Source organism: Tamandua tetradactyla, chromosome 12, assembly GCF_023851605.1.
Source record: "Tamandua tetradactyla isolate mTamTet1 chromosome 12, mTamTet1.pri, whole genome shotgun sequence".
Lineage (NCBI taxonomy): Eukaryota > Metazoa > Chordata > Mammalia > Pilosa > Myrmecophagidae > Tamandua > Tamandua tetradactyla.
In genome coordinates this window covers 85819156-85846339 of record NC_135338.1, presented here as the reverse complement: position 1 = coordinate 85846339, position 27184 = coordinate 85819156, and the positions used below count along the sequence as shown (strand labels likewise).

At 41.8% G+C, this 27184-nt stretch overlaps 1 protein-coding gene across 1 annotated transcript in view; it reads right to left on the bottom strand.

Moving 5' to 3' along the window:
* IGF1R (insulin like growth factor 1 receptor) overlaps positions 1-27184 on the bottom strand; it is a 300530-nt gene that overhangs the window by 34773 nt on the left and 238573 nt on the right. Inside the window, exons 4-10 of the mRNA XM_077124072.1 lie at positions 24721-24869; positions 22245-22389; positions 9254-9468; positions 7015-7141; positions 4706-4944; positions 1774-1941; positions 1368-1572 (exon numbers count right to left, since the gene is read on the bottom strand). Of these exons, the coding sequence (XP_076980187.1) occupies positions 1368-1572; positions 1774-1941; positions 4706-4944; positions 7015-7141; positions 9254-9468; positions 22245-22389; positions 24721-24869 (1248 nt within the window). The remainder of the gene's footprint in view (positions 1-1367; positions 1573-1773; positions 1942-4705; positions 4945-7014; positions 7142-9253; positions 9469-22244; positions 22390-24720; positions 24870-27184) is intronic.

Genomic DNA, 27184 nt, shown 5'->3' with positions numbered 1-27184 from the left:
AATTGAGTGTTAATTAATTAGGATCTTGGAGAGGTCGTTAAACCTGAGTTGCAGTTCTGTTTAACCTTTGAGCTGTTTTCTAGTTTTAAGACTTTTTAATTCTAGTAACCACGTGTACTATACACAGTATGACTGGGCTAATGCTTGAACACCAGTCCCATAATCTGCCAACAAACTAGAAATGTATCCAAGACACCAAAATCTTGGACAAGCCCAATGGGGCAGGTTAGGTGGTCCCACTGTGGGCTCTTATGCCCTTGCAGTTCTATTAGTTTTAATTGCTAGTGAGGAAGGAAGAAGGAAACCGGCATGCCTAAAAAGATCAATTCTGAAAAGCAAGCATCAATTCCAGTTCTAAAACTTCCTTATTTCCTATCTTACTGAGTTTTCAAAGTAAAATTGCCATCTTTAACCATTATGCAAATATCAGAAAGGTCACCTGATAGAAAAAAAAGAAACACTTTAGAAACCATTTATTGTTATAACTTGAAAAAGCTTTGAGGGGCAAAGTAACAATGGATCAACAGCCTCCACAGGTTTCTGAGGTTCTCTTGGGACCAGGTGAGGTAAGAATAGGTGGCCACAGTGAGAGTGAACACACCAGGTGGCAGCAAGCTGGAGGCTGCTGGCTGCTCAGGGTCTTTGGGGACCGTGGAACTGGCAGCTCGTAGGCACAACGCTAGGACTGAAATGAGCTCCTCCATTTATGCCTTAGGCATGCGGTTGCCTCAGCTCTCTGGACTATAATCTTTCAGGAAGTAAAGGGAGCCATGTGCAAATCACTCTGTTCACCATCTCCTTTCCTTCCCAGATATCACTGGGCCCCTCTGCTGAACTTCCTTCTACTTTTATCCCCACTTGGCAGAAACCAAGACTGGAGAAGAGTTAAAGGGCAGATAAAGTGCTTGGGGGTTAGGGGTTTACTTTTTCACTGCTTCCCAAACCCATTGTAGGATGCTTGCAGCTTTGGGCTATGTTTTGAAATTGAGCCCTTTTCAAAATCTACTCTTCCTTCATTGCGTCTGCCAGGATGAGAAAAGCAGCTGGAGAAGCAGAAAGATCAGAAAGGGGACTCAAACCCCTGCTCTTGCAGGGACATGTCAGTCAAGCTCTCCAAGCTTCATTTCCCCATCTCTTTAGCAGAGAGTATCCTTCTGCAGAAGGTCATGTGACCCCTCAGCCTAACTGGCTTCCTCCATACCTCCACCGGACCAAATCGAGACAAGATTTTGTCGCTCCCACGCTTCAACAGCTACCGGGTCCTGCCCCCTTGGGGCTTACCTGCACTCTATACATGTAGGAGGGAAAAGCAACAGAACCCACTCGAGGAGCACACGTCTAGGGACCTTTTCAGATGATATTCACACCTGGGCACAAAGATGGAATTATGCAGGAAATTCTCGAAGACTTTGCGGTACTCGGCTTCCTCCTTCTCGGCCTGCTTCTCAGCTTCGGTTTTGGGGCAAGCGCAGCAAGGCCCCCTGTCTCCACCGCACACCTCGGTCTTGGGGTTCTCTGTCACTTCTTCGATGTCAATGGTGCCATCAGCATACTTCCTGATAGGAATCTTGTCTTCTCGGAGAAGAGAAGCCAAAATGAGAATGGAAATGAAAGCCGAGATTATACATATATGTGAGGGAAAACAATAGTTGTCAACCCCTGTAATCAGGAATATCACTGACTTTCCACTAAGGGCTTATGCTGTGACCTGACAAGTGAGATTTATAAATAGTGGGGGGATGCGGGCATTTTGGGGCTCAGCACCACCCTCACCTTTGGAGCAGTAATTGTGTCGGTACAGGTAACTGTCCTGTGGCTGCCGCTGCCACCTCACGATGTAGTAACTCAGGTTGCCATTTGGCAGAGAGGGAGGGTTCCACTTCACAATTAACTGGGAAGAGGAGTTCGATGCAGAAAGAACGTCCAGGGGAATGGAAGGTACTGAAAAGAAGAATCAAGTACATTTCAGAAAATGGAATGAACAGAAAATCCAGGCTTCAGCCTGGCCCGTTAACTCTCACAAACACTCGACACATCTCCCAAAAACCAGCTGCTTCTCTAAACCACATCCGACTCTTCTAAATCCTTAAAATACCAAATGAAATGAGTAAAATTATAACCTCATAATTGAGGCAGGAGAAGAAATTTTTTGAACGGTTAAAAAAATTGTATTTATGTCTTATCATGAATATAATTCATGCCTAATTTGTTTTTCTTTTTCTTTTTATTCTTTTTTCTTATTTTATAGCACTAATTTAAGTTAGGTAAAAACTAGGAAAGCTTAGTGTATGAATGTGCAAACTGTGTGTGTGTCTGCAGGTTGTTGTTCACTCAAAGAATATTCTGTCTTAGCTATTATTTTTTAAATGAAAAATAAATTGCCAGTGAATTTATAGAAGATAATTGAAGATTCCATTAAAATTAAAAAAAATTAATATGAAGGGGAGACTCTTCATGTTTTCCAGTCATACTCATTACCAACCAACAAGAAGCTGCAAGTTTGACCCAGATTAAAAAACAGCAATGATGCTGAAACTGAAACACAAAATGAAACCTGAATGTTATTTTGAAATACTATTAATTTAAATCCCAACATTTCTCTCTAAAATGTTTATTCTCAGGTCATCTCTGTGAAAACAAACACTACTGAGCTGCAAATGGAAAAGGGTTGGAGGGCATAACCAGAGTGAGAAGAGATGACTTAATCTGCAGCTAATCCAAACTCCTAATTTTTCTCATTTATTACAACTGCCATTTTCCAGAACATTTACCTCTAACAGTTTTAACAAGGAATAAAATCTACTGGTTTGCATTTCATCAGAGATACTGAATCTTTGATAAAAATGGCGAGAAGCCAAAAGGAAGGGGGAAGTGGAAAAGGGGCAGAAGAGAATGTGTGTGTGAAAGTGTACATGTGTGCACATGTGTGTGAGAGGGGTTGGGAGGAAAAGGCAATGCAAAGGGCCTGGGAATCCACCACATCTATAATTGTGCTTGAACAGAATGACAAAGATGTGACTATGAAAAGCAGTCTAAAAGCCAAACACGCTTAAGGCCTGATTTCAAGCCACAGAATCTGCTACCAGCCAAAGGAATACTGATTTATAGGGAAAGCATACCAATCTGGTGCAGCTTTACCTACTACTGCCCCAAACCCAAACCCAGAGCTAAATTGTGCCTAAAGGGAAATTCTTTCCCGGTACTACTGAAATCTCATTCTCATCTGAATACACAAGAAAGCACCCATTTGGAGGGTTTCTTTTCCCCAAAGTGCAAGATATCTTCACTCTGGATCACTTAAGCAACATCTTCATTCAACATGCTTTTAGAGCATGAAAAAAACAAATATCTTAAGGGTGCCTTAAAGCATACAATAACCACAAGGTTCTAAACACCTTTAAGGAACGATTCTTAAAGAAAAGGAAATGACTAATGTCAGTTTTTTAGGGTATATGTGCCCACTTGATGTTTGACTGTAGTACAGCTACTCAAAAAATATGCATTTCAAAACCAAATGGATTACCCTACATATTTCAGTGATTGGTGTCTCAAAAAGCAAAAGCAAAGGACCAAGTTCATCTCTGTCCCCCTCACTTGTAAGGATGGGGGTTCAAATGTAGTGAATTGACTCAATTTGTATAGTACCTGAGGTAAGGAAATAGGTTTCCTAAGAATATGCCATAATGAGGAGAGATTTCTATTTTTCCTTAAACGTGCTATAATGCATTGCTGGAAAGTGTTACTCCCAAAATGTGAGATGAACAACTTGTCCTGTTGAATCTGAATCTCTGCCTACTCCTCTGCATCCCCAGGATCAAAGGCTTGTGCCACCTTTACTTCTCTAAGCACTTTGGGGTCACCGATGTGATGATGACTCCTTTACAGGATCACGGTCAAGGGAGAGTGGCAATGGGGAAGGAGGTATCCATGAGCAACAAGGTTTTCTCCATAACTGTTTTTCCTTATCCTCTCTGTCATTTAAATTTGGGAGTTTTAAAGTATCTCACCCAATATCAACAACGGCTGTCAGCAAAGTATGTTAATCAGTGTCTTTAAAAAAGAAGTGCTTTTGTCATATCAACTTCTAAACTGGTTTCCATTTACTAGGAAAACATATACAAATGTTTGCTTTATTTATTTCCCGATGCTGGAATTGAGCCATAAGGTGGTTTAGACAATGAAGATAAAAGAAGAAGGAGGAACATTTTCATCAGTGAATACTTTGTCCACTGTATACCATATCTGCAGTGTTTCAACTCTGTCTACCTCCTGGCAACCCGAACAACTACAGAATGAAGCTGGAAAACGCACGAACCATGAGAGGTGGCTGGAACACTGCTCATCATACTTGCAGTTCCTAGAGGTTCAAATATCAAAACAAACAAGGAGAGCAGCCAAAGAGGGCTGGGTCCTGGCTAGGGCTTCCAAAGCACCCTGAAGGACCTGGGCTCATTGGCTCAGAGCAGACAGATGGAAAGTGGAAGATAGTACTGAGTCCAGAAAAGGGCCCAAAAGAACATAGGCTGTTAGAAAGGAGGAAAAAAATAAGAGAAAGCATTATAGACAGACATGTTGAAGACAGGATACAATGGAGAGGAGATGAGAGGTATATTTCATTGCTTTCCCTACAACTCCATCTTCCAATAAGCAAGAGCAAAGAGCTATTGGCAGATGGGTGGTCAGGGCTCGTCTCACACGTGGATACCTGAAGCATTGGTGCGAATGTACAGGATCTCACTCTTGGCCCCACGGATGTGGTCATTCTCCACCATCGTGAGCGTCACGGCCTTGACGTAGACAGCGTACTGCGTCCAGGGCTTCAGGCCTTGCAGTAAAATGCCAGGTTCCCCATCCTTGTTTGGGGGGAGATCCACGTCCACCATGTTCCAGCTATTGGAGCCGCAAGCATCCTGCCCATCATACTCAGTTACATTTTTAAAGGGTCTGAAAGGCAATCGATAAAACTCAACAGAGTGTTTTAAGACTCTGACGTAGAAGCTTTCAAGAACCTTCCTTGGGGCCCAGGGTGTTGCACTTTCTATGATGGGAATTCTAAATAAAACCAATAATCCATTCGGTTTTTATAGGAGAACACAATTAAACAACTTGACTCCTGGTTTCACCACAGTTACGTACTGCAGACTTGAATACTCTGCCTCAGGAAGAGGTGGTTGGGGGTTGAAAAACACTGCTCCATAGGAAGATAGATGTAAAAGCTATTTCCTTTCTTCTTGTGGCATATTTTAAGGTCACTTTTCAAATCAAGAAATCACAGAATGCAAACATTAGATATTGTAAAGAAAAATAATTTTCCTATAGAAAAACCAAGTAACTTGTAAAATCTAATTTATTCACAAAAAATTCTCATGCTCAAGTACCTTATAACATTTAGACATGGAGTTTACAAATTGTCTCAAAAACTAGCATCAATTTTTTGGGTAATATTATCAGCCAGCAGTGCCAAGGCATCAGCAAGACTACCAAGGGGAATATATTATTTTGCACAGAAGTGTGGTTGGGCAGGGATTCCACACTGATCAGGTGAAAAGCCTAGGCAGTGCTGACCATTGGCGTCTGGTGCAGAACCAGCAGAAACCTGCCTTACATTATGACCGGAGACTATGTGAGACTCCCACATATATGAAGGCATAATGCCTAGGAAGCCCAAGTCCCCTTTTTCTCACTGGTACAGCCCTGTGCAGGGACCCAGTTCTAGCAGTGGGAGAGACAGGTACAAGTGGTTGCAATTCGTGAGTCCTCTCCTGCTCTGTTAGAAGCCAAGCACCCAGGAAAAGACCAACGGTATTAAAATGGTACCTGGGCAAAGAGAGTGATTTAATGTCCAGAAATTACCTGGACACTTACCAGGAGGCAAAGGAAGGATTAGAGAGAATGAAAGGAGGTGCAGTCTGGAGGTGTGAGTAATGGCTGTTTAAGCACGTGACTATGATCTGGTGGCAATGAGGGTGACCTGGTGGCATAGGAAATGCCACCAAGGATTTAGGGAGAAGGACCCTGTGGTAGTTAGGTTCAGGTGTCAACTTGGCCAAGTGAAGGTGCCTAGATCTGTTGCTATGGACATGAGCCAATGGCATGTGAACCTCATCTGTTGCTGATTACATCTGCAGTCGGCTAGGAGGCGTGCCTGCTGCAATGAATGATCTTTGATTTAATTGGCTGGTGCTTAAGTGAGAGAGCTCAACATAGTACAGCTCAAGCAGCTCAGCATACCTCATCTCAGCACTCGCAGCTCAGCCCAGGCCTTTGGAGGTGCAGAAAAGAATCACCCTGGGGAAAGTTGTTGGAACCCAGAGGCCTGGAGAGAAGGCCAGCAGAGATCACCCTGTGCCTTCCCACATAAGAAAGAACCTCAGTTGGAAGTTAGCTGCCTTTCCTCTGAAGAACTAACGAAATAAATCCCCTTGTATTAAAAACTAATCCATATCTGGTGTGTTGCATTCCAGTAGCTAGCAAACTAGAGCAGACCCAGACATGAAGATGGTCTCCCTTTATTCTTTCTCCCCTGTCTGGAGAGCTCATGATGCAGAGCAAAAGGTCACACCTTGGGAAGAGACCCACACATGGAGTGGCCCAGTCCAGGGGGTCACCTCTGAGAGCTGTATGCTCTGGGGTGTTCCTGAAGCCGTGGCCAGAGGGTGTGAAGATGGAAACATTTCAATCACGTCCACCATCACAGTTTACAAAAGATTGGTCTGACCTAATTCTCTGGAAAACAAGCCATTTCCCACTGGGCTTACTTTATTCCAACATCTCTCATTACCCACTAAAGGACAGGAGGCCTCAAGCAAATGTGGTCCCTTTTGTCATTGTCACTAGTGGTGGCAGATGTCCCATGACAGCTGGGAGGGCACTTGAGGATGAAGCCAGGACTCTCACTCCTCCCTGGGGATGCTGCTGACTCCTCCATCCAGCCAACATACATAACACTCAGAGAGGGACTTTCCCCACTCCCAGCCCCATCCACAAAGGACATCGCCAAGCACAGAAACTCACGCTTCCTTGTAGTAAACGGTGAAGCTGATGAGATCCCGGTAGTCAGGAGGCCGGTACCGGTGCCAGGTGATTATAATCCGATTCTTCCAAGTGGTGGTGGAGGTGAAATGTAGGACGTCACTTTCACCTGGGGGGACAGAGGCACGTGGGCATAGGGGCAAAGGTCAGAGTCACTTCCCTTCCCTGCATGTGTCTCTGAAAGTCACCTGTCCTGGAACAACCTCCCTCTTGTTCAAAGCTGGAATACATGACACCAAGTCCTTTTCTGAGGTTCCTAAGTGGCTTTCATATTTCTACTAAGAACCCATATGTTTTGCTGTGTAGATAGCTTCATGGGGTTCATGACTTTGTTTTAGTATGTCAAAATACGCTGGCTTCTTGCCCAGGGAACTGGAAGTGAATTTGCTGAATGTCTCCTAACTTGAAAGAGAAGGATCACAACAGTGTAAAAAGTGGCCTTATCTTTCTGCCAAATCCCTAAAGGGCTGGCTATCAAAGGTACAATGAGAGTAACTCTGAGCTGAATCTTCTTAAGAGATGGTACAGCATCTGTTTTGCAGTGTGGATATCTGAGTGCTCCGTGCAAACAAAGACAAATAGTTGATCGAGTTTGCCACAGATAGGCCCTTCCTTAGTCTTTTTACTGTTGCTGTTGTTAAAAGTTCAGTAACAAACTGGAAGGGCACAGTGACTTTTCTGAAGCCTCTAACAGGCACTGATGTATAATGAGGAATGAATTAAGCAGTAGCAGGAACACTTTCACTTATGGAAGCCTTCTTTGCTCTGTGAGGTACTACAGACACCTTGTTCTAAGCCCCCTCTTATTTTTCAGACCAGATTCAAAGTATGATGAGAGCTGGGGAAGAACACATGATACAAGACCCCACAGTTTACCCCAGGGAGACCCAAAGCTCCCCGACAAGTCTACTTTTGCCCAGTATTTGCCCAGATAATCAGTTCACACTCAGGAGGTGAAGCAGAAAGAGCAAAGGCAGTCAACAACTAAGAAATCTTGAGGGTAAAATGCCTGGTAGAGACCAGGTAAACATTGCAGAGTTATAGTGTAATTTGGAGAGAAAACTATGACTTGGTCTTCAAAGGAAACCAAATGTCTGCAGTATTAATGATTCGACTTACTTTAAGGAGAGAAGCACTTTGAAAATGCTCTGCTACATCCTACTTTGCTCTGAACTGAATGGAAAGCACAGCAGGGGTTTCAGTGGGGAGAAAGGCAGGGGGTGCAGGAGGGGGAACAGGGGGTGTGGGGGGGGATCCCAGGGCTTAAAGACTCTCCCCAGCATTCCATCAGATTTCTTTGCTCTCAAACCTTTTCCAAGTACTCTATAAGGTAAGAGCATCTAGCAGGTAAATCTCCACTCCAGAAAAACCAACCAAAGCCAAATGCTAATTGTTTTACAAATCCTCCTTTTGTTTCTGTGAGAATTGCCTCTGATCATATATGTTTCTCTATTTTTTCTAATTACGCTTTCCTTCTTAAAAGCCAATGTAAAGAAAGGCTTCCTTTACTTTCATAGCCCTACCCAGCCAAACAGAGCTGCAACATTTTAAAAAAAGTTTATATATATGGGGATGGGTAAAAAAAAAAAAATGCAATTTTATATCTCAGATATCAAGCCTTAAAGCAAAAGCTATACAACCAGTACAAGGTTATAATTCTATTAACTATATTTGTGTGTGTGTGTGTGTGTATAAAATAATCATATAGAAAAGCAGTATCGACTCAGGAATGCAGGGTCACTCCATGCTTTCCCTGTTCAGGTGGGAGCAAGGACAATGTTGGGTCTACGGGACAGGGAAGCAGGTGGGGTGGCCTGCAGGCTGGGCCCCTTCCATCCCTCAGGTCTTTACCCCATATCCTCTGGGACAGGGAGGGGCAAGTCCTGGCCCTTCTTTGAAAAATAACTTCACCCTCCCTGTGTATAAAAAGACATTTAACTCTGTGTCTTCTATACACAACCCCGTCAGAAGCTATCTCTAAGTGTTCAACATTTGTATAGATGCTAAGAAAACTTGTCAATTCAAACACGTCTTGAGCCTGCCGAGCCTGCCGCACGCACTACCGACCTTGAAAGTACAGATGTGCGAGCAGTGTGTGGCAGGAGGTCTCCCCAGCCCCAACCCCCCAGGTCTACACAGGAGGGGAAGGGAGCGGCAGGGGCATTCCAGACCACAGGGTCGGTCGGCGCAGCTGCACAGCCCTTGAACGCGGCCCACTCACAGGAGGCCCTTTCCCCGTTGTTTCTGGTGTTGATGTCCCCTTTGCTCTGGCGCCCTTTGGTCCCTGTCACTTCCTCCATGCGATAGATTTCGGAAACACAGAGTTTGGGATTAAAGGCGAAGTACATCTTCCCGGCCTTGATGGTCAGGTTGCGGTGGCCCCAATCCCACAGCTGCTGCAGGTTCTGGTTGTCCAGGACGTAGAAGGAGTAATTCCTGCAATGACATCAATAAGCATCAGTGTACCTGCCCTTTCTTGCCTGCTGGCAGTCTAACACACGTCCTTTTTAGCACGTGTGCCATCACACACTCCCTGTGCCAATAGCAGATAAGTTATTAACAATGTATAAGGACGGAGAGCAGCTGTTAACAATAGCAAGAGGATGACTCAAGGACAGCATATCGAAATCGATAAGACCCTAATTAATTTTATGACCCCTATTACCAACCAATGCTACTTCTTACAGTGGAGGATGTTAGTCAAACTATTTCCTAACAATGCCTTTGGTTATTTTTTTCAAAATCAAGTAGGTACAATGTGCTTGAAATCGTACAAGGGAGAACAGACACGCTCTGCCACCCAGCCGGAACGGCTGGCATATTTGCTGTGCAAAGTCTCCCATTATCCTTGGAACTGAATCCCATGTGCCTGATTAGGAGAAGAGAGAGCATGGGGCAGGGAGACAGAAACAGGGCCAGATCAGCGCGGGGCCTGTTTTCTCCTCCCACTCTGGAAAGCCCCTCAAGGAGGAGATGCAGGGGAAAAGGAGCTGCCTCTAAGTGCTGTCTCCCTGGGCCACTCTTCCAGGCAGCAGTGACTTAGTGTTTCATGCGGTCTTTCTCAAAGTGTAGCATGTATCCACATGACCTGAAAAACCAAGTTTCTGGACTCAGCAGGTCTGGAGTGGACCGAGAATGTCCTTTTGCAACAAGGTCCCAGGAAATGCTGACATGGCTGGTCCTGGGACCCTGTTCTGAGAAGAGCTGATCTGACAGATGCTGAGCACCACTGAGTGACAGGAGTCCAAAGGCAGTCAAGGCAGACAGGGCTTTGCCCCAGCGAGTGTGCCAAGTGGCAGACATCCCCAACTGGGGGAGGTAAGAGCATGTGGCCCTCTAATAGACGGCTATAGCCTGGGATAAGCTCACGACGCCCTGCTTTTCTCTCAGGCTTCCTGGAAGCCAGGCCAGAGTGTGGCTACTATAGTCCGTGTCCTCTACTCTGAAGGGCTTGTTCCCCACTGACAACCTTCTCCCCATCTTTCTTTCTGGGGCTCAGTCAAACATTTCCCATGGAACTGAGTTTAGGGATTGGGGCAGCACTTTGAAGGGGCCCTAAGATTTATGCACAAATCCAAAAGACAACCAAGCAGAGCAGAGAGGACCAGGCCTTCTTCCCAGAGCCAGGACAGCCAGGACAAAACATGACCTGAGCTATCCCCTGCCCCAGAGGATGTGTCCCTTGGTCGCCTATGTGCTCCTGGGAAGTTCTTCATTTACGTCCATGCCAGGACCTTTAACCACCTGTTCAGTCCTCAGCCCGAGTCTCATTTGGAATGAAACACGAGTTATGGGGAGAATGCTGCCAAGCAGACCCGTGACATTTCCCTGGGAATTTACAAGGGAGTTTTCCTCTCAGAGCAGGAGGGAGTTCAGAGACGGGTTCCAGGACCAGAAACTACCTAAATGAGCCATGTGCCCATAGGCAGGTCACCGAGTACTTTTTATACCTCCATTTACTCATTGTAGGACAAGGGTTTGAACAGGTGCCATCTGAGCTCCCGGACAGCTTTAAAGGGCCAGGCCCTAGTGCCCAGAGGGAGCCACAGAGTTGAAATCCACCTATTAGCATAAAGCCCACATATCCCAAAGTCCTGGGTTCTCCGCTGCATAGTAGTGAGGGGCCAGAGGGCCAGAGTTGTGCCTGGATAGTCCATCAAACCATCAAGTGAGGCCAAGGACAGATCTTCTGAAACCAACCCATGCTTTGCACAAACTCACTGTTAATCCTCTTTACATGAATGGCCTTCAAGCTTAAGGGAAAAACTTGCATGCCAACAATCCCTGCCTTCCTAATAGCTCATTCTCTAACTTACATAGACACTATCAAAATAAATCTAGACTACAGACTATGCAACCAAGGGGAACACCAGGACATAGCCTGGTTAGACCTGCCTCGCAGAAGGCTGTGCCCAGGGAGGTCACTAGAACATAGCCTGGTCAGATCTGCCTTCTCGGGGGAGACTCCTCCGACCATGTATGTCTAGCGGCACATGTGTCGGGGTTGGCAATAGGACACAGCATGGTCAGACCCACCTCCTAGGGCAGAGGGCAGACCCCCTCCTACTCCCTCTCATGGCCAGGCCTTTGGGAGGCAACGTTGGTGGGATACCAAGTTGTCATCAGTCATGGAAGTGAAGGAGGCAGGTCACAGGAGGAGACAGAGAGGTCTCCTACCCTAAGCCCCGCCCTTGACTGCAGATGTGCCCAGCTCTGGAGAAGACCCTGCAACATCCAAACTGTCCTCTCTATGGGTCCAACCACGCCCAGGTACCCGAGTTAACCCCGTGGGCCAACATCTGCTTGTTAGTGAAGACACTTCAGAGCCAGGAGTAAAGGTCAGTTAATCAGGTCACACCTCAGTCTCAACCCCAGGATGAGACTTCTTTCTGTAAACTAATTTCACCAGCAGGGAACAGAAGTGCGCCGAAAATACCTTCTGAACAAAACATTCTTCTCCCCATGGGAGGAAGCATGAATTATAAATCAGGAATTTGACAAATGAATGGCAGGCACACTGAAATCCTGTGTATTTGATTAATCGCTTTGAAAAGCCAGATTATCTTTTTACAGTAAACATAAACATTTTTTATAACATTGAGAAGGCTGGGAGCTAGGTTACCTTGCTCAGTAAAACCCAGCATTATGGAGTTGCATAGAGTTAACAAAATTAAAAATAAAACCCTATCAAAATAATAGTCAAGCCATTTGCGAGCTACCTGTCTATCCTGCTCTTGTTTTTCAAACCCCAGTTTGGGGCCTGGCTTCCCCTAAATTACTTCCATCAAGTAGGTGAGAATCAAGATCTGGCCCAAAGACACCTGCAGATAGATCTTCAGAACGGGCCAGTCAATTCATGTTTAAAATACACTTGAATTTCCATTGTTTAATGGAGGAATGGTTATTTAAGTAAATGACTCAGTAAATGTAATCTGTTTTTAAGCTCACTGCCTTTGCAGTATATTCCAAGGATATTTTACAAAACCAAGTTATTTGTTATTTTGCATTTGTACCCAGTAGGCCTCCTCTTCTTTGGGAGGGTTATCTGCCTTCTGGAGGGTAGCTGTATATTATCTGTACTGATATTTTAAATGCACAGCACAGATTATACAACCAACTGTTCCATTTGTGGCTACAACCTCTGGGCTGTCTTACCTCATGAGTTGTTCCCAACACCACTTCCCCACTTGCTCCAACAAAGGGTGGGCAGGAGGGAAGTAAAGGAAGGCACCACCACTGTGTACCTTAAGTACATAGAGGATAGTCCCTGGGGAAGGGCTCAGACCAGAACTACATTTGGGAATCCAAAGGTCAGGGTTTGAGCCTCATCCCTGCCACTTACTGAGCTACCACTCCAGACAAAGCATTCATTTGGCTTCTCCCAGTTCTGGAATTTCTGAATTGCAAACTGGAGAGGTCTCCCTCTGCTCTTCTGGCGTCACAGACCATTCGAAGAATTGAATGAGCTAACTACAAAAGAACACTGTGGGCCTTAAATAACTCACATAGGTGTGGGGTGCACTACTAGTGTTCTCTGAGCGACCTCGGGGAGGACAGGAAAGCTTCCCACAGAGGTGGGAGGGGACATTCCCCCCTTTTCAGCACTTGCTGACATACTGAGAAAGAAAACCTACAAATAGACAACCAGCCTATCCACTTTCATTTCTCCAAAGAGAAACTGCCTCTTGAAGGCGGTCTCTAGGGGGCATCCGAGCCCAGCAGATCAGGGCTGTCTTCAGACCCAAATGGACACAGATGCTCCCTCCATCCAATCTACACAGTATCGGGCTCCCCTAAACCCAGTATTTACACCAACCCTGGGAGCTCAGTAAAGGTGGGAATTTATCTTCAACAGCACCAGGCTCTATGCAGATACTCAAAAAGTGTTTTCTCTTTGTTGAGTGTTAAAAGACAGCTTTATATACCTAGCAAAAATTCACCTATTACAAGTATACAGTTACATTACCTTCAGTAACATAAATAGCTGTCCAGCCATTACCACTCTCCAGTTTCAGAATATTTGCAACACCCCAAAAGTTCCCTCTTGCCCATTTGTGGTCAATCCTCACTCCCACCCCCAGCCACCAATGATCTATCTTCCATCTCTATAACTCTGTCATTTCTAGCAATTATAGATCAATGAAATCATACAATATATAGCGTTCTCTGTCTGGCTTTTTATACTTAGCCCAAAGTTTTTGAGTCGCCCATGGTGTACCATGCATGAATAGTTTACTCATTGTTGACTAGTATTCTAACCATATTTAGTTTATCCATTGATCTCTTGTTAGGCATTGGGATTGTTTCTGGTATCTTTCTAGGACAGAATACTATGAATAATACTGCTAGGGACATTCACAAACGAGTCTTAAGTGGGTTGCTTCCTTTTCTCCAAGGGAGATACCTAGAAGTGGAAACACTTGGCATGAATGCTTGAATGGGTATTGGGGGCAGGGAGGGGTATGGCTTAAAATGTCCTCCAGCTTCAGAATCTACCATGTTTACTTCAATTTTTTTTAAAAATGAACTTTATTTTTAGAACAGTTTTAGGATTATAAAAAAAAATCGCATAGAGAGTTCCGATATCCAACATTGTTTCCCTTATTACTAACATCTTGCATTGTTCTGGCACATGTTACAAATGATGAACTAATAGGATATATTAGGTTTCCCTCTGTGTATACAGTTCTATGGATTGACAAATGTGAAATGTCATGAATCCACCCTTACAGCATAGTTCTACTGCTAAAAATGCTTGGGGCTCCACGTATTTATCTCTTCCCTCCACCTTGTGACAACCAGTGATCTTTTTACAGTCTCTACAGTTTTGTCTTTTTCACAATGTCATACAGTTGAAATTATACAGTATGGAGCCCTTGCAGACTGGTTTCTTTTACACAAGAGTATGTATTTCAGGTTCCTCCTGTTTTTTCCCATCTTGATATTTCTCTTATTTTTTAAAATATTTTAAACATTTACACTGAAAGCTTTCTGAAATGCTAATGCACATGTATTATATGTAATGAATTTATCTACAGTAGTGAAATAAGAATTATAGAGAAACAAGGAGAATAACCACCTAAATTATCCCCCCTGTGCTTACTTCTTTTTTTTCTTCAAGCTCTGCCTCCCTTTTCTGTTAGTTTTTCTGTCAGGTTTTTTAAAACGTATTATTCTGAAATAATCTCAAATTTACAGGATATTTGCAAAAATAATATAAGCTCTAAATGGAGAATGCCAACCCCCGCCCCCAGTTACACAGGTTCACCAATTTTAACATTTTATCATCTTTGTTCTATCTATCTATCTATCTCTCTATCTACCTACCTACCTATTTATTATCTGTTTTCTGAACAACTAAGAGCTAGTTGCACGCCATACTTTTGAACACATAATACTTCCATGTAGATTTCCTACAGACAAGGATATTCACTTATATAACCATCTTAAGGGCATTTAATCAAGTTCTAGAAATTTAGCATTGATATAAAACTTATATTCTCTATTCCATTTTTCTTGTGTCCCACTAAAGCCCTTCTGAGCCTTTTCTTCTCCATTCTCAGATTCCATTCAGCATGTATTGCATTTAGTTGTCACTGTCTCTTTAGCTTCTCTTTTTTAAAATTGTGTAAACATACACACAACATAAATCTTCCCATTCCAAACCCCCCCAAGCATGCCATTCGGCAGGATTAATCATATTTGCAATGTCGCAGCACCTTCCCCACCATCCATTACTATCACTTTCCCTTCGCACCAGACAGAAACACCACACTTATTTTAACCCTCTATTGCTCTGCCCCCAACCCTGGTATATTGTACTCTATTTTTTGTCTCTATGACTTTGCATATTCTCTGGTATTTTCTTTCTAGTTACCATGGGGCTTAATTTGAACATCCTAAATCTGTAACAATCTTGTTTGCTTTGAGACCAACAACTTAAATAGCATACATGAGTCAAATTCCCATACCCTCTGTCCCCCATCTTTTTGTAGTTCTTATCACAAATTACATATTTACACGAGTCCAAAATCACTAACTTATCATTTCATTTTATGCATTTGACTTTTAGATCCTATAGGAAGTAAAAAGTGGAGTTGCAAATCAGAAATACATGCCATGCCATCATCTTCACCAGAGATCTTTATTTTTTCATGTGGCTTCAGTCAATCATGTACTGACAATTTCTTTCAACGTACAGAACTCATTTTAGCATTTCTTATAAGGCTGGTCTAGCGGTCATGAGCTCACTTAGATTTGTTTATTTGGGGATGTTAATTTCTTGCTCATTTTTGAAAGATAGTTTTTGCTGGATATAGAATTACTGGCTGGCAATTCTTTTATGACAGCACTTTAAATATTTCTTTTCACTGCCTTCTTACCTTCATGGGTTCCGATGAGAAATCAATACAACCTTTTTGAGGCTCCCTTGTACATCGCACGTTGCTTCTCTCTCATGGGTTTCAGAATTCTCTCTTTATCTTTGGCATTCGACAGTTTGATTCTAACATGGTGTATTATGGGACTATTTAAGTTTCTTCTGTTCAGAGTTCATTGAGCATTCTGGATGTGTTTGCTGAAGTCTTTCATTAAATTTGGGAAGTACCCACACGTTCCTCAGGCTCTGTTCCCTCATCTTCATTTTTCCCCCTTTCTGCTCCTAGAACTAGATGATTTCAGTTGTCTGCAAGGTCAATGATTTTAGATTTTGCAAACTCCAATCTGTTGTGGAATCCCTCCAGAGAGTTTTGGGTTTTTTTTTTTTTTCCTATTACTGTGGTCATTAGCTCTGTTTAGTTCTTTTTCATAATTTCCATCTCTCTATTGATATTCTTGATATTGATATTCCTCTATCATTTTCCTGATTTATTTCTTTGTCCACGTTTTCCTTTAACTCGTTGAGCATATGTAGGATCATTTATTAAAAGTCTTTGTCTAGAATGTTCCAGGTCTGATAGTCCTCATTGATAGCTTCTAATGCTATAATCTTTCCCTCTGCCTAGGCCATCACTTCCCGTTTCTTCGTATGTTTTATAATCTTTAGTTGAAACCTGGACATGTTGATATTTCTATGTGTTATTGCTGCAATTTAGTGTCTTAAGCATCTGTTCCTTAAACCTGTATCCAGCTAGTGTTACAGCAGAGCTTTCCTTGAATGTCAGGAACCAACAAAGACCAAAAGAAAAAAACAGGAGGAAAAAAATAGAAATCACCTTTCCCAGTCTTTGAAGATTGATCTGTGTTAAGAGCTCTCCTTTAGGGCTTATCCATACAATGAGCTTAGAGAATAGCTCCAGGCCGAAGTATAGGGGCCTCCCTGATACTTTCTACTCAAGGGTCTTCTTTTGGGCTTGTGTCCCTGGCTCTAGGAATTCCCCTGTTTACACAGATAGGAACAGCCCCTTTTCCCTAGGAAACAGTTTCCTCCTGTTCTCAGATATTCCACCGTATGTGCTACAGCCAGCAATCCCTGGTCCTGAGGAAGCACACCTTCTACGCACTGTGAGCCTTCTGTGAGTTGCCTTCTACACAAACAGCAAGTTCTGGACAGTGAGTGCCACAGGCCACCACCAGAGAGATTGGTCTGGAATATAGGTTCCCTGTATGTGTACAAAGGTTACTCTGCTCCCTCCAGAACTGGACCCGAGATCTGCACTGGAAGCACATGTGGGCCGAGTTGGTGAAGGGTGACAGAGGGGCCAGCCAAGGTGCCACAGATCCTACCACTCATTAGTAGCCTTCTTCTCTGTGTTCATCCTGTTACCACAATCTTTTAACTGTTATCTGGAGCTCTGAGAAGATGTTTCTGCCAGTTCTTGGTGGTTGTTCAAAGTTTCTGTCGGGGGAGGGAGCCTTGAGATGTCATCTCACTCTGCCACCTTCATCAAGGTAGTACTGTCATTTCTTTTATGGCTGAAAAATACTCCCGTGTATGGAATTTTATCCACTCACCTACGGAAGGGCATCTTGGTTGCTTCAGCAATTATGAACTAAACTGCTATAAAGATTTGTGTGCAGGTTTTTGAGTGGCTGTAAATTTGTAACTCCTTTGAATTAATACCTAGGAACACAAGTAAACCTATTTGGCTTTGTCAAACTGCTTTCCAAAGTGGCTGTACTGTTTTATATCCCCACCAGCAATGAATGAGAGCTCCTGTTGCTCCAATCCTCATCAGCATCCAGTGTTGTGAATGCTTTGGATTTCAGCATCCTAATAGATATGTAATGGCACCTCATTGTTTAAATTTGCAATTTCTGATGATGTATGATATTGAGCATCTTTTCACATGCTTATTTGCCATCTCTGTATATATAGTCTTTGTTGAGGGATCTCTTCAGCTCTTTTGCCCATTTTTTAATTGGGTTATCTGTTTTCTTATTATTATTGAGTTATAAGAGTTCTTCATATAATTTGGATACAAGCACTCTGTTAGATACATACTATACAAATATTTTATCCCAGTCTGTAGGGTGTTTTTTCTTTCTCTGTTTTTTCAAAGTCCCAGAGAAGTATAAAAAAGTGCAGCATAAGCCAACCTAATCTTTGGGCTGCAAGAAGGTATAATGAAACTGAATGTTGCAAGGCCAAGTGGGGGGACATGAGCAGAGAGATGCCCAAATGCATCTAATAATTTCAGTTCTTATAACCCACGACTTCCACCATCTCAGACATCTCCCTGTATTTTTACACTTTTCAAGGCAACAGTCCTTGTAGTACTCAAGCATCCAAGATCTTAGCCTCTTATTCATCTGATCCAATAAGAAAAATCAGTTTTTTCATATATGGGAATTTTTCAGATAACTGAAACAACTTTCATTCAAGGATTTAAAATTTAGACATTTTCTAGAAATCTTGTTACATGCATTACAAAATTCATTTCCTTTTTACAAAGCAGAAGTACCTTGATTGTCTTAATGCCTAAGGACATTACCCCAGAAATAAATAACATTGCACAGGGTAAGTGACAGGCTCAAGGACACCGTGGCTGCTTGTCTTCTCCTGGACAAACTGAAGACCGTGCGAAGCTAGTTGTGCCTTGGGCTGCAGTACGGGTGCTGTTCTTTGTTCTGATGCAACACAAGCAGATTGCAACACTGACTCAAAGTGAGACTGTAGAGGTTCTGTGTGAGAACTAAGGAATTCTCCTCTAAGTAGGAGGCTTGAATTTCATGTTACGGACTTGATGCCAATGGTGTGGGCTGCTCAGGAGACTCTTTGAGGCAGATGTCAGGTACATTTTGGAGAGCTAAAGGTGGTCAGATGTGGGAAGGATCTCTGCTCTCCATCAAAACAGAAGGGCTACAAAACTTTCATCCTATTGAACTGAATGGAAACACTTATGTTCTCATTGGCTAGGAGAGAGGTTCAAGAAACATAGTATGTTGAAGGCAGTATTGTGACAAAAAAATATTTAGGACAAAATCAATAGGCATTTGGGGTTAAGCATATGCGAAGAAATAAAGAGATAAAGCAGTGGTCCCCAATCTTGCTACACACTGGAATCATTTAAGAATCTTTAAAAAAAAGAAAAAAAGAAACAAAGAACAAAACAAAAACCACTGATACATGAATTCTATGCCCTAAACATTCTGGCTTAACTGGGAAGGGGTGTAATTCAGGCATGAGAATTTTTTAAAAGCTCCCCAGGTGATTTTAATGTGCAGCAAACTTTGGGAACACTGGATAAGGTTTATCTTGGCTTAAACTAAAGCATGCAGAAATTATATTTTCAGACAGCTCTGCTAGTTTCAGACAACTCCTCTACCCAAAAACCCTGAACACATTCCATTACCTACCTAAATTATAACCTTCACATGGGGGTGTGTAAGGCTTTATGCAATTCTAGTACCGCCTACCTCTCTAGCATTACTCGCCAAACGGGCTCCAAGATGCCCCATTTCATCACCCTTTACTCCTGCTGTCCTTAACTGAACTGCCTTTCCTTCCCCTTTGCCTTCCCAGGCCCATCTCAAATGCCACCTCTTCAAGAAAGCCGGTCTGCTCTTCTCAATCAGATACGGGACTCCTTTTCATGTCCATGGCACATTCCTTTTCTTTCCCCAGGGGCATCTAACAAGTTCTGCTTTGCACTGATGACCTTGATCTTATATTCCTTTCTTCCCTTCTTTCCTCTGACTCTTCCCTTCTTACAGATGGAGTAAGGGGAGCAGGTAAAAGGTCAGGGTCTAAATTCTGTTCCTAAGTCTAAAAAAAGAAACATCTGAAATAAATCTAGCCTGCTAGGTGATGCGAAGAGGAGCTACACCTTTTCAGTCATGGATGAGGAAGGCAGAAGAGAGAAGGAAACCCTTCTACAAAGGCAAGAGCCCTGGCTAAGGAGAGAGAAGCTGAAAGGAATGAATGGCCAGGAGTCCAGCATCCTCAAAGCTACAAAACTCTTCCAGAAGCTACTGATTAGAAGCAGGTTGTGAAAACCTGAGGCTTATCTGTCTGTTCTCCCATCTAAAATCCTAACAATAGGTCAGGAGCCCAAGCTTACCTGCCAAGCCTTTCAAAACACCTGAGCAGTAACATGTATACTTAAAAAGGTCCCACTGATGCTTTGGGTTTTAAAAAAGTTTCAGATAATATGAAATACATCATAAATATTCTTTCAAGTAAAATATCAGGATTTACTTCAGCTATTATTTAAATGTGTGTACTTTCAGTCAACACACAGCTAGACTGTAATCACATCGTGTAATAATTCCTAATAAAAATGAATTAAACGCTCCTCTCAGCTTGCACCTCTATGCCAACCACTGCTTAGTCTGAAAAAAAAAAAAAAAAGAAATGTGTATCCTAAAGCAGCAGGAAAACTTGAAAGACACCGATATACCAAAGCAAAAGGGCTGACGGGCTCTTTTCCACCAACATAAGCACAACTTGGAGAGAAAAAAAAAAGGCGCTACAAGTTTAAAATGTAATACAACAAACAGTAAGTGCCACCGTGAGCTCAACACGTAAATGAATCGAGATACTCTGAGTCTGGGTGCAGGGGCAGCCTCCCTGGATGTGTAATGAGAAAGAAGTTTTTCTAAAGAATCAGTGTGTTCCCAGTGGGAAGGATAGTATGCTTCTTAAGGATGGAATGAAGAGCTGCCCCCTCTCTCTCTAGCTATATCAGATGATGGAATTTTAAGAATTTAAGACTGACCAAGAGTTAGCCTGAGAAAAACGGGGAGGGCTATAAAGAAACCCTTATGAGGTAACTTTATCCAGCCAGGGCAGATAAATCAGCAAGGACAACCTTTCCCATGACCTTCCCACCTCTTTTTTTTCCCCTGAATTATTTTCCAAAATTTTCTTCAGAAGAAATTCACTCATTAATAGATAGGCCTCCTTTTATTTCAAAGTGTTAGCTTAAAGCCAGGCAAGAGCTGCATTTAAAAGGGGGAAGGAGAAGAGAAAAGCACAGATGCAAAGGTACACACAGCTAACTCCTGCGAAGAAATTGTGCATGCAATAAGTATAAGCTTTTCTCCTCCAGTGGATAGCCCACAGTTCTTTTAAAAACCCAATCACATAGCACACCTCTGCAGAGGGCAACAATTTTATCAATACCGCAAATCCTATAAGCTAATCAATAAAAGCAATTTTGTGACTCGAAATTTCTTTATAACACAATGAATTACTCACACTCCTCCAAATCTCTTATGTTCCACTATATTTTAGAAACCTGGAATGTTTTTTTACAGAGTACAGTATCTTGAGGCAGATGATTTCACTAGGAGTAAAGCGTGTTAGACAGATTCCTGTCACCTGGGGCAGAAAGAGCCCAATGGCACCCCCAACTGCTGCTTCCCTGAGCACCACTGGACACACTACCCTAAATGATGGGTCACAACACAGTAAGAACCCAAACTGCTCTATTTTCAAGCAGTTTAGCAGTTCCTCAAAAACTTAAACACAGAATTACTATATGACCTAGCAGTCTCACTTCTAGGTACGTACCCCAAAGAGTCGAAAGCAGGGTCTCAAACACTGGTGTTCACAGCAGCACCATTCATAACAGCTGAAAGGTGTAAACAACCTACGTGTCCATCAACAAATGAACGGATAAATATAATGTGGTGTATCTAAGTAAAGGAATATTATATAGCTATAAAAAGGAATAAAGTTCTCATTCATGCTATAATGAGGATGAAACTTGAAGACGTCAGGTTTAAGTGTAAGCCAGGCACAAAAGGACAACTGTTGCATGGTTCCACATCTACAAAATATTTAGAACTGGCAAATTCTTAGAGTAGAAGTAGGTTCCAGGTTACTGGGGGGTTGGGGAGAGGAAATAGAGAGTTGTTGCTTAATAGATCTATAGTGATGAGTATGTTTTGGTAATGGAAGCTAATGATGGTTCCACAATTTTGTAAAAGCAATTCATGCCACAAAATTATACATATAAAACTGGTTTAAATGGCCAACTTTATGTTATATTTATATATGGTAACCCCCAAATCCTCCTTTTCCTAAAATAGCACAGTCCTAAGGATAGAGACTCATAATTCTCCCAGAGATTCCCTTTGAGGAGGGGTGCTGCCACTGGGGCAGTGCTCTGACCAGGCAGCCCCACTGACTGTCACCTCTTCATTTTTTCTCTTAAGGAAAAAGGTGGAAGAGGGGGAAGCTCTCATCTTAGTAATATATAATTTTAAAGGCACACAATTAATTCTGTAACACGAGAGTGTCAGCTAATAGAATCTGGAGCACTTACCCTTCCAGCTGCTCCTCTCCTAAAATCTGGCGAAGGTTTTTTAAGAAGGACAAGGAGACCAAGGCGTGGGAGTGGCGGATCTTCACATAGCCCGTCACCACCTCGATGAGTCCCATGAAGTTCTCCAGCTCCGAAGCAATGTTATCTAAATCCAGAGGGACAGTGTGAATAAGAGTACACTTCACAGAAAGCTGACAACCTTTGTTCCTTAAAATCACATGGGGAGGGCAATTAAGAAGCAAGTCTTGTTTCTTCAGAGGTGCTGGCTGAGATGCACAGGGTCTTGGTGGAGGGCCTTCCCTGTCCAAAACATGCCTCCCTGGGCTTGGCCTTCAACAACCACAATGACTCAGGGCCTCAGAGGCAAGTGGACATGTTTCTAGAAGGCTGGGGTACTGCAGCTCCCCAGATGATTAGCACAATATAAAATCATAAATACCAGATTGCCATCCAGTATAAGGGCAGGTTTAAATAAACAGCAGTCTTTCTATCACATTATGGAACTGCCTTTGCTGTATTTTAATGCTAGTTCCTAAGAGACAGGACTCAATATATAAAGGTTCCATCTCACTAAGACTGGAAGAAGATACACCTGTATGGTTTATCTTTTATAAAATTCTTTTCTGAATCATTAAGTTTTCTGTAATGCACATAAATTACTTTCATTAAAGAATGAACTATTTTTCACTATAATGCACATGAATTACTTTCACTAACTAATAATTATTTGGAAACACAGATGTTAAAATATACATTAAACTCAACATGATATATCAAAAATTTATTTCTTTTAATCCTGTTTAGCCTGTCTTTTTATCATAGCAAATTTTAAAAAATAAACTTCAGTTCAATTTATGTCAAAATTTATAACAGATACTATAATGAATTGAATGTAGCTCGACTCATAGAATTTTATTGCATATGTTTCATGAAGGATGATTTGATAAAAGATCCTGTTTTTTTTTTTGAATTTTTAAAAAGACAAGAATAGAAACTAGAGGCTTAGGGTCTACATTTAATGTATAGTTTAATGGATTTCCAGGAGAAATTTAAGTTACAAAGGTTGCTTGCAGATGATATTTAGTGGGAGAACTTCTGAATTTCATATATGTAGTAGCACGAGTGCCTTTTAGGAAAGGCCAGGAATCTACTTTCCAAGGAGATATCCCTTCATCCAAAAGCCACCTCATTTCCCATGTTGCACATAATCTGGAAGACACATCTCATCTCCATGCATGAATATGTACTAATTCCTTCTCAAATTATACTTCTTCATGGCTTAAATTCATGGATCAAAGATAAAAAAGAAGGATTAGGCACTAAAAAGGGATGTTCTAGGGGTGAGAAAATTAAAAATAATTAAGAAATGCAGTAGTAGAAAAAAAATATATAGATATATAAAACTTTAGAAAGTACCTTGAACTACCATGAGGATGAGGACGTTGTAGCCCTGTAGACATGAAGTTGTCTTCATTAATGAGGGGTAGTAGGTGGGAGTGGTGAAAAACAAAGGCTATCAAAAAATTCAAAAGAACTAAGCAAAAGCTTGCTTCTGCCATCTCTCTCTGAACTGTAACAATACAGTCCTCTCACTTAATAATTATTAAGAAAAAGTAAATTTCACAGAATAAATGAATTAGTCATTGTGTTTTCAAACAACAACAAAAAAATCTTCACAAAAGGGTTTACAAAAAAAATTCTTGTCAACCTCAAGGTCTTCTTACCATATTTATTCTACCGGATAAACTATCATGCCTTCACCAAGTGGTCCCAGTGGCAGAGAGTTAAGGCAACCTTACCAGAAATGCTTATCAAATAAAGATCAGAAGTGAAACTATCATGGAATAATATATCAATGGGAAATGGTTCACACAAATGCAGTTAAAAAAACAACTCACCAGGAATGCTATCTATTACAAATAATGGGGATCATGGAGGGGTAAGATGAAAGCTTGAAATATATGGTGACACGTACTTGTATATATTTGGCTCTCAGAAGGAAATTTGGAGTTCAATTACACTTTGACTTCAAATTTTAAAGTGCTATCACAAAACTCTCTGCTTTTTCCAATCTCCTAAATGTAACCACCAAGTAAACAAAACTCTTTGGACTAAAGATTGGATTTGGCTACAGCTGGAGTCTGCTGAGCCATACTCTGCTCCATTGGCCTGTGCTGGGATTTGTATATGTCAGATGCACCTCCCTGCTCAAGATGTGACTCACAGAAAGACGAAGGATGACTCTCTTTGCAGGAAGAAAAGCAATGCCAGTGGCTAGAAAACAGATTGCCTTTCAATCTGTTTTTTATCTTTGAGGGAAACTCCAAGAAGAGGTGTCACGCATGAGGATTATGGACTGTACTGTTTTTTCTAGACCCATATTTTAGTTGTGAGTCAGGGACAGGGAAAGGAAAAACATCAACAAAAGAAAACCCAGAGATTCAGCCATCTCTTCCAAGTGGGACGGAATACTTACTGCCTCGCCGGATATTAATGAGCAAATTGCCCTTGAAGATGGTACATCCTTGAAGCATCTGAGCAGAAGTAACAGAATCAATGGTTTTTGTTTTCTTTTCTTCCTCACAGACTTTGGGACAAGGACCTTCGCAAGGGATGCAGTACATGCTGTTGGAGATAAAGAACCAAGTCAAAACACAGAGAATTGAGTCCATTTCCTAGCATTTAAAAAACCATAAAGATAAACTTTTATTTGATTATCTCTACAGTACACATTGACAAAAAGTTCATCTTTTTAAAATATTTAAAGTATTCAAGTGGTCCCACTGTATCTCAGCCCTGGCCCACTGAGTACAATCCACTCATATTGCATCCAAAAGGAAAAAGTGGCTACAAAGGAAAAACTTATTGCTTGTTTCCAGACAAAAATATGTGATACATCCTTGTGGCATGTGTGTTTCTTAGGTTGTTGATTAGCGAGCCAGCTGGTTCCATATGGGAGAAAGAACCTTGTATAAAGGAAGAACTGGGGGTTCCCATTGAGAACAGCTTTCTGCGGTCATGGCCTCTGCCTGTGGACCCCCGGAGGAGCAGCTGGGACAGTCAAAGGTGAGAGGGACAGCAAACACAAGGCAGGGTCTCTGCAACTCACAAAAATCTGATTTCTGCAATCAATGCCCCAGCAAAGCCCAGCAAAGGATGCTGAAAGCCATGTGATCCTTTAAAGGCACAGATCCATTCTTTTCCTGCTAGAGCACAACTGAAATTATTTCTTGACAGTGTTTTGCAGAAACTTGTAAATTGATCCAAATGTTGTTTACTCTGCAAGCACAATACAAGCAAGGAATTTCCATTACTTTGTAATAAGCTCTTATTTCAAATGCTATTCCGAACATGCCACAAACCACGAGTTAGGGATGACCGAGCTGTGTTTAAATGCAGAGAAAAGAGTGGCACATTTCCTGTTTACCTACCATCATTTAGGAACTAGGGAAAGAATTCTAATCTGTAAGGGTTGCTGAACCTTCAGGGCTCTATGGCGATACACGAAAGCAGGATTAGAAAATTGAGTCAATTTCCAAACAAAATAAATGATAACTCTTAGGGGATGAATGTGTAATAGGAGGGTGAGTGAGAGGGCTATTAAATTTACATTATTGTTCCTAAATGATCTTTTAAACTTCATGAAGATAAATAAAAGGCATTCAGGAAAATGGTATAAGTTACAGATTTTTTTCATTAATCTATTTTTCCCCCTGGAATTTTCTTGCATAATTAAGGCAAAAATGCAAGGTTTTGTGTTATTTAACAAAATTTCCCTTATATTTTCCTATTTCATGTTGGGAGAATGGGAGGCAAAGTTTCCAAAGAACTGGGTCTCCCAAAGGAGGAATTCCTTTCTTGGACTTAACACTCATTTTCACTTGTTGCATGGGCACTGGCTTCCCTTCAGCAGTTTTTTGTTTTGTTTTGTTTTGTTTTCTGTCATTCCTAATCTACCTACATACCATATTATTCCCCTCATCATTTTTTAAAGTTTTTATTTTCGAATAACTATAGATTCACAGGACGTTACAAAGATACTACAGAGAGGTTCTGTGTACCCTATGCTCTGTTTTCCCCAATGGTTACATCTTACTTAATGATAATGCAATAGCAAAACAAGGACATTAACAGGGGACAACATGTATGTATAGTTCTGTGTCACTGTGTCGTGTGTCACTGCAATCAAGTTGCAGGAACTATTCCATCACCTCAAAGATCTCCCCCATGCTACCCCTTTATACTCACACCCATCTCTTCTCCATCCTCTACCCCCCACCATCCCTATGCCCTGGCAACCACTAACCTCCTTTCTACCTTTATAATTTTGCCATTTGGAGAATGTTATATAAACAGAATCTTGTAGAACATGCACTTTTGAGATTGGCTCTTTTCATTGAGTGCAATGCCCTCGTGGTCCATTTAAGTTGTTGTGTGTTTCAATAGTTCCTTCATTTTTATTGCAGACTAATAATCCATGGTGTGGATGTATCACATTTTGCTTAACCATTTATACTGAAAGACATCTGGGTTGTTTCCTGTTTTCGGCTATTACAGATAAAGCTGCTGTGAACAATTCTGTACAGGTTTTTGTGTGCATATACATTTTCATTCCTCTGGCATATATGTCCAGGAGGGCAATGCTGGGTTGTAAGGTATGTGTAAGTTTAGTTTGTCCCCCACCCTTTTTAAAATAGCCAGTTTTTTCTTTGTCAAAGTGTCTAGGACTAATAGAGCACTTAAAAAATGTTTTCCTCAGGAAGTGCACTGATTGCATATTTATAAATTAAGCTTCCTCAAATCCATTCTGGAACAAAGAGGATATAAACAGTATAAACAAATAAATACTTTAAAGTAAGTGTCAAGCAAGTCTTAAAGGCTGAGAGTGAGGGATTTTGTTATTTCCTGGTGGTGTTTTAGTTTAAAATAGAAAAGGCAAC